The sequence below is a fragment of the Phascolarctos cinereus genome, unplaced genomic scaffold, assembly GCF_003287225.1.
Source record: "Phascolarctos cinereus isolate Bilbo 61053 unplaced genomic scaffold, phaCin_HiC Scaffold_9;HRSCAF=440, whole genome shotgun sequence".
NCBI lineage: Eukaryota > Metazoa > Chordata > Mammalia > Diprotodontia > Phascolarctidae > Phascolarctos > Phascolarctos cinereus.
Window position 1 is genome coordinate 192,840,400 of NW_027556402.1, and position 13,792 is coordinate 192,854,191.

The 13,792-nt window shown below is 39.2% G+C and overlaps 1 protein-coding gene across 3 annotated transcripts in view; it reads right to left on the reverse strand.

The window, feature by feature from the left end:
* Positions 1–13,792, reverse strand: part of AFAP1 (actin filament associated protein 1) — a 251,402-nt gene that overhangs the window by 12,804 nt on the left and 224,806 nt on the right. For 2 of the 3 annotated variants that reach the window (XM_020992125.2, XM_020992127.2), the window contains 3 exons: positions 7,139–7,303; positions 4,838–5,028; positions 1,678–1,842 (listed from right to left, as the gene is read on the reverse strand). In XM_020992125.2, the coding sequence (XP_020847784.1) occupies positions 1,678–1,842; positions 4,838–5,028; positions 7,139–7,303 (521 nt within the window). The remainder of the gene's footprint in view (positions 1–1,677; positions 1,843–4,837; positions 5,029–7,138; positions 7,304–13,792) is intronic. The other variant, XM_078148735.1, reaches the window with a different exon arrangement.

The following is a 13,792-nucleotide window of genomic DNA, read 5'->3' on the forward strand; positions in this document are numbered from 1 at the left end:
CAGGGATAAAGGAGAAGACACCACAAGTACATCACAGAATCTTTTTGCTGGAAAAAACCTCATTAAGTCCAATCTCTAGCTGAATAGATATCCTGTGGAAAGCAGTCTGGCAGAAATTAGGTTTAGAAAAATATCTAAGTTCCAAATGGATGTATGGCTTAGATATAAAAGGTCACATCACAAACAAAGTAGAAGAGGAAGGAAGAAATTACCTTTCACATCCATGGATTAAAGAGAAGTTCATAAGCAAATAAAGATCAGAAAGGACCACAGAAAATATACTAGAGAATTTTGATTACATGAATTTTTAAAAGTTTTTGTACAAATAAAACATGCATCTAAGATTAGAAAGGAATTAGGAGTGATTCACATTTTTAAGAATAAGAGCAATTTTCTCATTGACAAGTGGTCAAAAGGAAATGAATAGGCAGTTCTCAAAAAAGAAATCCAAGCATTCAATAGGGATATGAAAAAAATGCTCCAAATAATTAATAATTAGAGAAATGTAAATTAAAGCAACTCCAAAGTTTCATCTAATATCATCGCATCAGCAAAGTTGACAAAAAAGGAAAATGACAAAGGTTGGAAGGCCTGGTCCATTATTGTACTGTTGGTGGAGCTATTTATTAAGACTTCTCATTCTAGAAAGCAATTTGGAATTATTCACAAAACATCACGAAGCTGTCTATACCCCTTGATCCAGAAATAACTCTATTAGGTCTATATCCCAAAGAGAACAGTGAAAGAAGAGAAGGACCCATATGTATACAAATATTTAAAAAGGCACTTTTTATAGAGACAAAGAGCTGAAAACTTACAGAGTGCCCATCAATTGGGGAATGGATGAACAAATTATGGCATATCAATGTAATCACTCCATTTCAGAGAAGCCTAGGAAGACCTGGCTGAACTGATGTAGGATAAAGTGAGAAGAATCAGGAGAACAAGTCATACAATAAAAAACACATAGTAAAGACAAATAACCTTGCAAGATGTAAGGACTCTGATAAATAAAACGACCAACCATGATCCCAGAGGACCAGTGATAAAACATCCTGATAGAGAGATGAGGGACTCAAGGTACAGAATGAGACAATATTTTTGTACAAGGACAATGTGGGAATTTCTTTAGCTTGACTATGTGTATTTCTTGCAAGAGTTTTATTTATTATTTTTTTCCTCAGTGGAGGGAAGGGTGGAGGTAAGAGGAAGAGAAAATAAATGCTTATTAATTGAAAAAAAAAATTTAAGACAAAAATAGTAGAGTTTAGAGTCCTACCTAGTACGGTAATGATGTTTTAGAGTTTTAGAAACTGAGACCAGAGAGAGGAAGTGATTGACCTGCCCAAAGCCACTGAGCCAGCTGGAGAAAGAGCTAAGCCAAGCACCCAAATTTCCTGACTCTCATTCCTCCTCCCACTGTGCCATTTTGGATCATTATTTTCACATTACCAGCTTCAAAGACATAAAAATAAATATATAGTATGCACAGTCTAGGCCCACATCATTCTTTGAGTGCAAAATCTCTAATTACCCTGACTCATCTGGAGGTCTAGAGGTGGCTCAAGGACAGAGACTGTGGCCAAACCCTTATGTCTTCTTACAGGATCTTTGGGGAGCAGGAAGGCTCTATTTTTGCCAATCCTGATGGTTCTGATAAAGCCAGAGGTCTCTCACCTTTGCCTTCCTAAGGACATGACCCCGGCAAGGAGAGTTGCCAGATGTCGGTGGGTGTCGCTTCAGAACTGCCGCGCTGTTCACTGGCATTGAACATTCAGTGTCGCTGGTGTCACAACTTGAGATGGGAGAATTTTCCAGAGTTCGGTGCCTAAAAATTGGAGACTGACAGCACAGAGAATGAAAATCCCACGTGAGGCATGGTTTCCTGAGGGTCTCTATTTTTCCAGGAGCAAGTTTTATTTTAAAGTAGAAAATGGCTCTTGGGAGGCAGCATGATCCAATGAAAAGAGAACTGGGTTTGGAGTCAGAAGAACAGAGTTTGAAACCTGGTTTCACTTACTATCTGCATGACCTTGGGCAAGTTACCTCCTCTCTTGGCCTCAGTCTCCTCACCGTAAAAATGAGGGACTTGTACTAAATGTTCTCTAAAAACATTCTCAGCTCAAAACTTTATGGCACTATGAAAAAATTAAAATAATAATGCTACATTATTTCTAGAATTCTTCCTACTTTCATATGTACTTTCTTCCTTTGTTGTCTGGAAAATTCACTTAGATGAGAGACTAAGAACAACGATGCCTGGCAACAGTCTTGGAGAATTAAATCACAGAGCATAGAAACTTGTTCCTTAGGGAACAGTTAATTCAATACCCTTACTTTACATATAGGCAAACAGAAACCCAAAGAGTGACTTGCCTAAGGTAACTTGGATAGCAAGCAGCAGATCCAGATTCATAGTCCTGGTTACTACCAATCCAGGCATCTTTCAATTGTACTACACTTGGATATCACTTGTGGAATTCAGTCATCTTGAGTGGCCATGTTTCTACTAAGGATGGATTTAGTATATGATATCTGTCTGTTCATCTGTCTACCCACAATTAACAGAGATGCCTACCTGTATTCAAAGATATTTTATGGGTGACAAACACAAAAGTGAGCCATTACAAAAAATATCCTTATAGGCTGTGGCCACCATGATTACCTATTACCAATCCTCTCTGCCCTACCCAACATTAGTAACTGATTAATCCCTCTGTAGGAAGCATTTATGATTTTACGGTTTCCCAATTGTGATCTCCTAAGAATTAAAGGTTCAAACTCTACAAATATTTCTTCTTATTATTATTATTCCTAAGAGAATCTTTAATTCATTTAAATGCGAGCCTCAGACTCTAAAATGTTCTTTGGCAGAACAGTATTCTAATCATTATTAAACCAGGTGGCTCTAAGTTCCCCAAGAACTCACTAATACCATGGATGTGCTTATTTTCACTTACCACCCAAAATTTTTTCAAATCATGGTTATAGTTGTAACCAGGTGGTGGAAGAATCCTTCCCCCCAAACCCTGTCCTCCCTCTACACATTTCCCAGGCAAAGATGTCAGCTGAGCAAGTCAATAAGTTGCTACCAAATCACAAGGGCCAGAGCTAGAAGAGAGATTAGAGATCATTTAAACCAACCCCTCATTGTACAAATGAGGAAACTAAGGCCCAGAGGGTTGAAGTTACTTGGAAATGGTTAGATAACAAGCAAGACAGCTGGGATTCATAACCAGGTCTTCTGAATCCAAATCCATCACTTTTATACATGACTCCATGCTAATGATTATACTACATAATCACAATATATGATTACAAGGTTAAAAGAAGATAAGAGAAAGAAGGCATCAATAGATGATATGTGAGTCTCTGATGCTCTAGAACTGCTCTGTTCTGGCCACAGTGACCCCATGGAGGTCCAGCTAGGTCAACACCAATTTTATTTGCAGCCATTCTGCAGAAGCTCCCCTGTCTATAGGGACTGATCGTGGCAAAGGCCAGAGCAGTGATAGAGACCAATAGACAAGGAAAAAAAAAGATAGGAAATCCAAAAGGAAGAGGAATTAATGAAATATGAATAAGTGAGAGGAAAACCGGCCAATACATCTTAATACTATCCTTCCAAATGACAACCTGGCTTTCATTTCCTCTGCTAGAAGAAGAAAAAAGGATAGGGGAGAAACTCAGGAAGATTGGGAAGCGCTTTCTTTAAATCACCCTTCAGGAAACCCAATATGGAAGGCCATTAGAAGATATCCTCATCCCATATAGGTTATGATAGAGAAGAGTGAATGATATTTTTTTAGCTTTCATTAATTACTCTTGACATTTTCTCTTATTAAGTCAGGTTTATTTGAGGTCTAAATCTAGGACCAGTCTCATAAGAGGTTTAAAAAAAAGTATCTATGCATAAAACAAAGAAATAAAAACTCAAGGCTTAGCATATGGTACATGGCATGTATATTATACATAATGGCCTGTCCTCCTTACATATTCCTCCCCCTATTTCCCCTCAGTCTGTCCAAAACCCTTCCCAAAGTGAAGTAAATAAATTAATCTAGCTGCATTTCAGTGCCTGAAAGTCATCAAAGAGAAAGACGGTTAGTGAAAGGAGCACTGATCTTGGAGTCAAAATATTTGGTTTCCACTCTTGGCCCCAATACTAGTTATCTGACTAGTCTCTGAGACTCAGTTATATCATCTATGTTTTCTAGAATACAGTGAGCTTGATGTAGCAAAAAGATCACTGGACTAGAAGAAACAAGTAAAGGGTTTGAGTTCTTGCCCTACTGTTAACTTGGAGTCGAATCTTAAACAAGGTCACTCCCACTCTCTGTGCTCTAGTTTCATCTTTTGTAAAATGGTTTCCTCTTACGTAAAATTATTAGGAATAATAATATTTCTATTAACTCCTTCAAAAGTTTGAAAGGAAAGAGCTTTGTAAACCTTAAAATGTTCTAGAAATGTGATTTATTATTCAAATAGCAAAAATAATAAGTATTATTTCACTGAAATAAAGAGTCGGTATGATAACAGTGGAAAGAGGGGCTTTGGAGTCAGAAGACCTGAGTTCAAAACCTGCCTCAGGCACTCAATGCTTGTGTGACCAGGGCAAATTACACCTTTCTGAGCTTCAATTTCCTCATAATTAGGAGGTCGGATGAGATGGTCATTGAGGTCCCTTCCAGCTCCAAACCTATGATCCTATGATAATATATAATTGTAAGTATAATTAATATTAATAACAATGGTGATAAAAATAATTATTCTTGACATGGCAGCTTTCTAAACATGACCTCAACAGCTACTGTCTGTAAGGGGCATGAGAGATTACCTGGGGACTTGAGGTTCCAGATTTGGGTTCAATTGCTAGACCCAGTGTGATCCCCCCTGCCAAGGCTTTCTTGAGGCTTTCTTTGACCTCTGTGAGTTCCAACTCCAGATTGACACGCTCTGTCTCCTTCTGTTTACATTCCTCTTCCAGCTTCTTCAGCTTATCTTCTAGAATAACTTGGGTCTTCCTGCCTAGAACCCAGAGAAAACAGCATTCTTTCAATATCAGGCAAAGGTTTTCAAAAGCAAAAAGAAAACGACCTCTGAAATCAGGTTCAAAGGTGGATTAAAAAAAAAGTTTCTCTGTTAAAGCCAATGACCAGGTCTATGTCATCTTAACGTTTCTTAAGTTGTGGAACAAAGTCTTATTTTCTAGAATATGGAGAGCCTGATGTAGTGAAAAGATCACTGGACTAGAAGAAAGAAGGAAGGGGCTTGAGTTCTCACCCTGCCATTAACTCTGAGTCTAATCTTAGACAGGGGGAAGTTAAGTGGCTCAGTGGTCAGAGCTCTGGGCCTGGAGTCAGGAAGACCTTAGTTCAGACACTTCCTAGCTGTGTGACCCTGGGCAAGTCACTTAACCCTGTATGCCTCAGTGGACTCAACTGTAAAATGAGCTGGAGAAGGAAATGGCAAACCACTGTAGTATCTTTGCCAAGAAAACCCCAGGTGGGGTCACGAAGAGTTGAACATGACTGAAATAACCGAACAACAACAACAAATCTTAGACCAGGTCACTCCCTCTCTCCATGCTCTAGTTTCCTCTTATGGAAAATGACTAGAATAAATATATAGCTCCCTCCCCTCCTGCATAATTCCGGGACTTTGGTGCTCAAACTATATTGGAGTACAGTTTGCCAGAAGGAAACATGGATCCTTTCCAGTTCTGGATTTATGACCCCTAATTACATATTCAGGAATGACTGGTGTTTTCTTTCATTTGCCCAGTCCCCTTCAATGACTGTCTATTAATTACAGATAGTTTCTCTGCTTTTCTTCCTCTCTCAGATCCTTCAGGAGCAATCTTACTAGCCTTAAGACATCAACAAACACTAATCAGCACTTGTATTGGACTTTAAGTAATCACTCTCTCCTGTACCACATGAAAACCCTATGAGGTAGGTGAAGTAAACATCGTCCCATTTTACTGTGAAGAATCCCTAAAATAAGAGCATCTTCCCCACTTGTCCCCCTCCTCCATCCCATGAGAGCCATTACTTTGTCCTCAAATATCTCAGAGTACCTTGTTCAGATCTCTCCTTTGCACTTATCTCACCCTCTCTATATCAGCTATTTATATGTAAGTCTTTCTCTACCTTGAGATTATAAGCTTCCTGAGAATAGGATCATTAGAAAAAGAAGCATTTATTGGATGTCTACTATGTGCCAGGCACTGTACTAAGCCCTTTACAAATATTATCTCATTTGATCCTCACAACAAACCTTGGGAAATGGGTGTTATTATTACCATGCCCATTTTACAGATGAGGAAACTGAGGCTAAGAGAGGTTAATTGCCTTGCCCAGGGTCACACAGCTAGGAAGTGTCTGAGGCCTGATTTAGGCTCAAGTCTTCCTGACTCCTGACCCAGCTCTGTATACCCCATCTAGCTTCCATATTTAGTACCTAACTCAGTGTCTTATACAAACTAAGCATAAAACAAATGTTTGTTAAATGAATCACTCGAGGTTTTCTACCATTCCTACTATCACTTCCTACAAAAAGCAGAGAAAAAATTCTACATTTTCCTTATTAAGCCCAGAACCCTGACAAATTTCTTTGATATTGTAATTGGTAACAGTAATGCCAGTCCAATAATAGTAAATCAAGTCTTAAGTTCAAGTACTCATCCTCAAAACTCCACCCTTGCCCTCATTATAAAGCCTTCTTTGGCTGCTCAATCCTATACTCATCTCTCCTTCCTCAGATGTCTTCTAACATTAAGTTTTGGTATCAATCATTTTGGTATCAAAAATATTAAGATGATATAAACCATCTTCTGGGACAGGGAGGCAAGAGATAATAGAAAACTTCAGTTTCCAATATCTAAATCTTGCTTCTGCAAATACTACATATGAATCATTATCATTGTTCTTATTAAACTAGTAGGTAACACGTCACTGCACTGGTCTTTATCCTTTGCTAAACAACCATGCAACCGAAATCAGAGTGGCCATCTGACATCCTTATAAGAAGAGTGCCTTGTTGGGTTTGAGATATTTTAAACCAAGAGGAAATGAAACATGGGGGATCAAGAATTCTAACAGCATTCTAAGGCCAATCAAATTGAATTTTTTCATACCAGCATTCACTTCAATGGCTGCTCTAAGATCTTTCCTTTCTTTTCGAAGCTGAGCCAGGCGGTTACGCAGAGTTTCTTTCTTCCTTAGCAAGTCTTCTTCTTTGGTCTGCAACCTCTTAGCATCTGCTTCTACACGGTTCTTCCCATATTTGTACTGGTCAGCATCTTAGGGAAAAAATGAAAATAGTCAATTATACTTAATTCAGTAGATGTCAGGGTAGTTTGGAACTTGCTTGGGCAGACATTTTGAAGAGATGGACTTTTTTTTTTTTCCATAGGTTCTACATAAGCCAAATATACACAAAAGGATGAGTTTATACTAAGAGTGTGAGGTGACTGACTCGCATGCTCCCAAATTCCTTGAATCAAATCTAAACTAAGATCTAGAATAATCTACACTGGAGTAAAGGTCTCTGGGTTCTAACTTCCTTACAATGTACATTTCAAACCAGACAATAAGCATGCTGCTCTGGAGAGAGAGAAAGGAGTCTGTGGGCTACAAGTCCAAAAGGCATGATGAATTTGTATTCAGAAGATATAGATTCAAGTCATAACTCTAAGCTGTGTGACTCTGGTAAAGTCACTTCCTCTTTCTAAGTTACTATTCCCTTAACTGTAAAACAAGGGCATTAGATTTCTGGAAAATCTAGAATTACATAAGAAAAGGGACTAAAATGCTCATACCTTTGGACCCTGTAATCTCAGTACTAAGCATATACCCCAAGGAAGTCAAAGATGGTAAAGCCCACTGAGAAATAATTTAGGGCCTAGGATTTGAGGGTTTAAAAATGGTAGGGAACTAAAAAGTCACACATTTACTCCACCTGTTACCTCTTACAAATGGAGAAAATAGATGAGCACGATGCATCATGCACACTTAGCATGGTCACATAAGACCTGGGCTAAGACAAGATGTGAGCTGAAGCTTTCTGACTTCCAATCCCATGTTCTTTCCACTAAACTCTGTGGGTTCTCCAAGCTCACCTAAGCGGTTCAGTAGTGGAGTCAGGAAATAAGCCCAGATCTTTTTATTTTTAATCTTTCTCTATTAATACTGCAACATATGGCCTAATTATCAACCAATCAACAAGCTAGAGGGCTCAGTGGATGGAGTGGTAGGACTGGAGTCAAGAAGATTTGAGTTCAAATTTGGGATAAGATACTTATTAACTGTTTGGCCTTGGGCAAGTCATTTAACCACAGTTTGCCTAGGAGGCAGCTAGGTGGCTCAGTAGATAGAGAGATGGGCCTGGAATCAGAAACACCTGAGTTTGAACCAGGCCTCAGACAGACATTTACTAGCTGTATGATGCTGGTCAAGTTACTTAACTCTGTTTGCCTTAATCCACTACAGAAGGAAATGGCAAACCACTCCAGAATCTTTGCCAAGAAAACCACATGGACAGCATGGTCCATGGTGTCACAAAGAATCAGACATGACTGAATGATTGAATAGCAACAAACCGTGTGAGGCACTGGTATAAACTAGAGAATGAATAAATGAAATAATCTCTATAGGAAGCTTGCATTCTAACTGGAGAGATAACTAAATGTATATATTTTACAGCACAAAGTGAATAAACAGAAATACATAGAAAGTAGTTCAATACAGAGTAGTCGTTTTTAGAGGGAAGGCACTAGACATTGGAAAGCTCATGAAAGGCTTCATGCAAAAGACAGAACTTCAGACAAGTCTTAATGAAAGGCTGGGAGGAAGAGGGAAGAAAGCAGTGAATTCTAGGTATGGAGGATGGACAGTGCAATAGCAGGCAGATGAAAGACGCCATATCACATGCGAGGAGCACAAAGGAAGGAAGTTTGGCTGGATCGCAAGGTACAGGACGTAGAGTAATGTTCAAGAAAGACAGGTAGGGGCCAGGTTGTATGAGGCTTTAAAAACTAGACACAGGAGTTTACATTTTATCCTAGAGGCAATGGGAAGCCACTGGGGCTGAAATGAATAAGGGAGTCACATGGTTAGATTTGCAATTAAGGAAAATTACTCCAGCAGCAATGTAGAAAATGGGCCGGAGTGGGGTGAGAGACTTGAGGGAGAGAAACCATAATAATTAGTCCTGGCCATTTTGATAAAACTCCATGGAACACTGCAATAAGAAAAGTCTATGCATATTTACATTGGGGGGGAGTTTGTTTTTCTTTTTCTTTAAATTGGGAGAGGGGAGGACAGGAGAGAAAATAAATGCCCGGTAAATGAAAAATCAGTCAGTGAATAAGCCTTTGTTAAGTGCTTACTTCATACCAGGCACTGCATTAATCCTTGGGAATATAAAATAAGTTTAAATTTAAAAAAGAGGGCTTAATGCTAGATGTTCCATTATGTGTACAATGCCTAGTCTATACACGGACTGCTCAGTTGGGCGGAATAAGTATCTAGCAAAGTGAATCTCTCACTTTCTGCAGTAAAAACCATATGAATGTTCAATGAAAATATGAGCTTTCTGTCCAAAGTCACACGGGTAGCAAGTAGCAGAGGCAATATTCCTGCAGAGCTGTCTTTGACAAGTCAAGTCAAGAAGCCTTTATTAAGCACTTACTACATACCAGACTCTGCTAAGCACTGGGGGGTACAAATAGAGCAGAAATAGACAGTCCCTGCCTTTAAGGTGAGGGGGCCTCCAATCTCCTACAACTCAGTTATCAAAGGCACTGATTCCTCACTCCCTCATCAGTGTTGCCTTTATAATGCAACCTTATTTAGAAATGGGGATAAGAATCACTGCTCAGGGTTGTCTATTTGAGAGCACTAATGAGGTGGCCTTGTTGTTAGCCTCCTCTTCATCATTGTGACCTTTCAAGGACTGTCTGATTTGCACCAAACTAAAGAGGCCTCTAGGCTGATGTAAGAGACAAGAACTATCTGTGCTTGAACTTCAGCCTAAGGTATCCACTCAAACACTCTGTGAAACTTAAAGAAAAAGATAGTAGGAAGCATGTAATCTAGTGCTTTACTGCGCACAAAACAACCACCATCACCACCAAACACTTTCCTTGAGTTCTCCCATTTGTTCCTTAACCCAGTGAGGTAGGCAGGGGTTATTATCTTCATTTTTACAGGAGGAGCAGAGATGTTAACCAACTTATTCAAGGTCACATATATAGTGAGTGGGATGAGCCAGGCTTTGAACCAAGGTTTTTTTTATTCCAAATCCAATGTTCTTTTTAGTAACCACAGATAATTGTAAGGATGATTTCAAGCAAAGTTAATGACTCACAAACTCAGCAAACTTCCATGGACATGAGGGATGGCCTGACAACCAAAAAACCTAGTCTTTAGTTCTTGTCTTTTTCTTTACTCTTTGGCTAGGCAATGGGGTTAAGTGACTTGCTCAGGGTCACACAGCTAGTAAGGGTCAAGTGTCTGAGGCCAAATTTCAACTCAGGTCCTTCTGACTCCAGGGCCAGAGCTCCATCCGCCATGCCACTTAGCTGCCCCTAGCTCTTGTCTTGATATTAACTAGCTGTGTGAGTTTAGGTAACTTGATTCAACTATGTTTCCCATCTGTAAAGTAACATGGTTGGTCTAGGTGGTTTCTATGGCACCCTTCAATGCTAATATCTTATGTTCTCAGGTCCCACTCTACTTCTGACATTCTATTTTCATTGCAAATATTCTATGTTCTAAAAGCCCTTTCACTTTTGGCAGTCTGTAAATGAATAAGAAAGGATTTACTAAGTGCTTACTATGTGTGCAAAGCAAGTCAACAATCATCTATTAAGTACCTACTATGTTAAGTGCCAGGCATTATGCTAAGCTTGGTTGTTGTTCAGTTGTTTCGGTCAAGTCCAACTCTTTGTGACCCCATTTGGGGCATTCTTGGCAAAGATTCTAGAGTGGATTGTCGTTTCCTTCTCCAGCTCATTTTACAGATGAGGAAACTGAGGCAAACAGACTTCAGTGACTTGCCCAAGGTCACATAGCTAGCAAGTGTCTGAGGCTAGATTTGAACTCAAGTCTTCTTGACTCCCAGCCCAGCATTCTGTAATCATGCCACCTAGCTGCCTTTGCTAAGCACTGGTTTACAAAAACAACAAAAATAAAACCAAACAATAAACATAATCTCAGCCCACAAGGAGATTACAATCTAATGGGGAAATAACCTGTAAAGTATTATGTGCTAACCACCAGAGATACAAATAGAAAAGTGTAGACAGCCCTCCTCTTAAGGAGCCCCCATTCTCATATGGAAGCTTCTGTAAAACACAGAGAGTTAGAATCAAACAGTGGACTAATTAAGCTAAAACACTTCAATGACTGCATTGCTGTTCATGGTTCAGCCTAAGGACATCTTGAGAAAAAGAAAGAATTTGCCTGGCTTCACTTCTTTCTAAAACAAGACGTTTTCATAGCCAAAGCCAATGTAAGGGAGTGTAAATTTCCAGCCCTCCTTTCGGCTCCCCTTGCAATAAACCCACGATGTGGGTAACGTAACGGGTTGAGTTCAGCGAAAACGTAGAAAGCAATTATTTTTCTCTTTTGTCACCATTAGATGTCACCAAAGTTAATAAAAATTCCCCACAGAAGGCATCATAAAATAAAGGGATAAATCATCTGGCCATAAAAGAAATACAAGTATCGAAACCAAGGCACTGTAGGAAAAGAGACAGAGGCAGCGATTTCAAATGATACAGATCTTGTATAACGTGGCTTTTTAAGGAACCCATTAGTCCTCATTATTTTCTTTCTCCTCTTCCCCGCAATGAACCATGAACACAAAATTAAAGGTGGGTAGTGGGGACAATACATATTTCCTGGTTGTATAAGCACATTCTTTCTTTAGTGGAACCAATATTATAACAAGGAAATTACAAAACAAACTGTCACCTTGTTAAAAAAAAAATAGGACAAAAATAATTTAGCCCAATCAGATGCCTGATAAACTTATTGGTCACATGTTTGGTTTCCATAACTGAGTGGTTTCTCATTCTGCTTTGACCCATAAAAGATGTAGGCTCCCCAGTACTTTGTCTTAGACATTTTTTCCCCCTCCTTATGTGGACAACCATAACTAATGAAGACTCAGAAAAAGTTGATACCACCAAAGTCATTGTCACTGTCAAATGCTTCAACATCTAAAACAGACATGGTTTTATCAGTGAAAGTGACATTAAAGAAGATGTATTACCATCTGCTTTATCCCCTAAGGACTCTGGGTCCTTTCCAATTGACTTAAAGTAGGAATCTCCTATATTGTCTCCTCTTTTTAGAATGTGAGTTTTTGAGAGCAAGGAACTAACTGTCTTACGGTTTTGTTTATATCTTAGCATAATAGGGGCAGCTAGGTGGATAGAGTGGATAGAGCTCAGAGCTCCAAGTCTGAAAGACTCATCTCCCTGAGTTCAAATCTGGCCTCAGAAACTTACTACCTGTGTGATCCTGGGTAAGTCACTTAACCCTGTTTGCCTCAGTTTCCTCATTTGTAAAGTGAGCTGAAGAAGGAAATCTCAAAACCCTCCATTATCTTTACCAAGAAAACCCCAAATAGTCAGACATGACTGAACAACAACTTAGCATAGTACTTTGCATTTGGTAAGTACTTAATAAATTCTTTTCTGTCCATTCATTGGTGACTTCATCACCATTAGTTCAATTATCACTTTCATACAGGTGATTCTCAAATCTATACAGCTAACTGAATCTCTCCCATGGGCTCAAGTTCAGCACCTCTACCAGCCTGCTGGACATCTCATCCTGATTCTTTGGCCAAAACCTCAAATTTAACATGCCAAAGCTGATGTCTTCATCTTTTCTGTTAAACACCTATGCCTCCTCCCAACTTTCTTATCTCTGTTTATGGTGCCATCATCCTTCCTAGTTACCAGATTCAGAATCTTTTTTAAGGGGGAAGGATCACAAGTGGAAGAGGCAATCAAGGTTAAGTGACTTGCCCAAGGTCATACAGTCAGTAAGTTTCTGAGGCTAGATTTGAATTCATGTCCTCCTGACTCTAGGACCAGTACTCTATCCATTGTGCAACCTAGCTGCCCCCAGATTCTTGCAATAATCTTTGATTCTTCTCTGGAGTAAGAGGAACTGGATTCAAATCCTGCCTCCAATACACACTACCTAACTTGTGTGACCTCAGGCAAGCATTTCACCTCCCTAAGCATGAAACACAATGGCTACAGATGCCCCTTCCAACTCTAAATCTATGATTCTGGGATCCCTCTCCCATAAAATTCACATTTATTTAGTTTTCAAACTTTTTCCAGTTCTGCCTCCACATCACTTGAACCTAACTTGTTCATACTCATTGCCACCAATCTAGATCACATCCACTTCTTCTCTTCCCTGGACTGCTGCAATAGCCTCCTATGTTGTCTCCCTACCTTCAGCCTCTCCTCTCTACAATAAGGGCCAAAGTAACATCTAGAATTTATGTAGCACTTTAAGGTTTGCAAAATGATTAACACATGTTACCTCATTTGGTCCTCATAAGAACCCTATGAGATAGAGTTCTTCTTCTTCTTATTATTATTATTATTATTGCTATTATTATTCCTGTTTTACAGATGATGAAACTGAGGCTGAAAGTTTGAATGACTTGCCCAGATTCTGAAGTCATATTTGAATTCAGATCCTCTAGACCTCAAGTACATAGTTCTATCCACTGTGCTGCCAAAAGTATCCCGTAA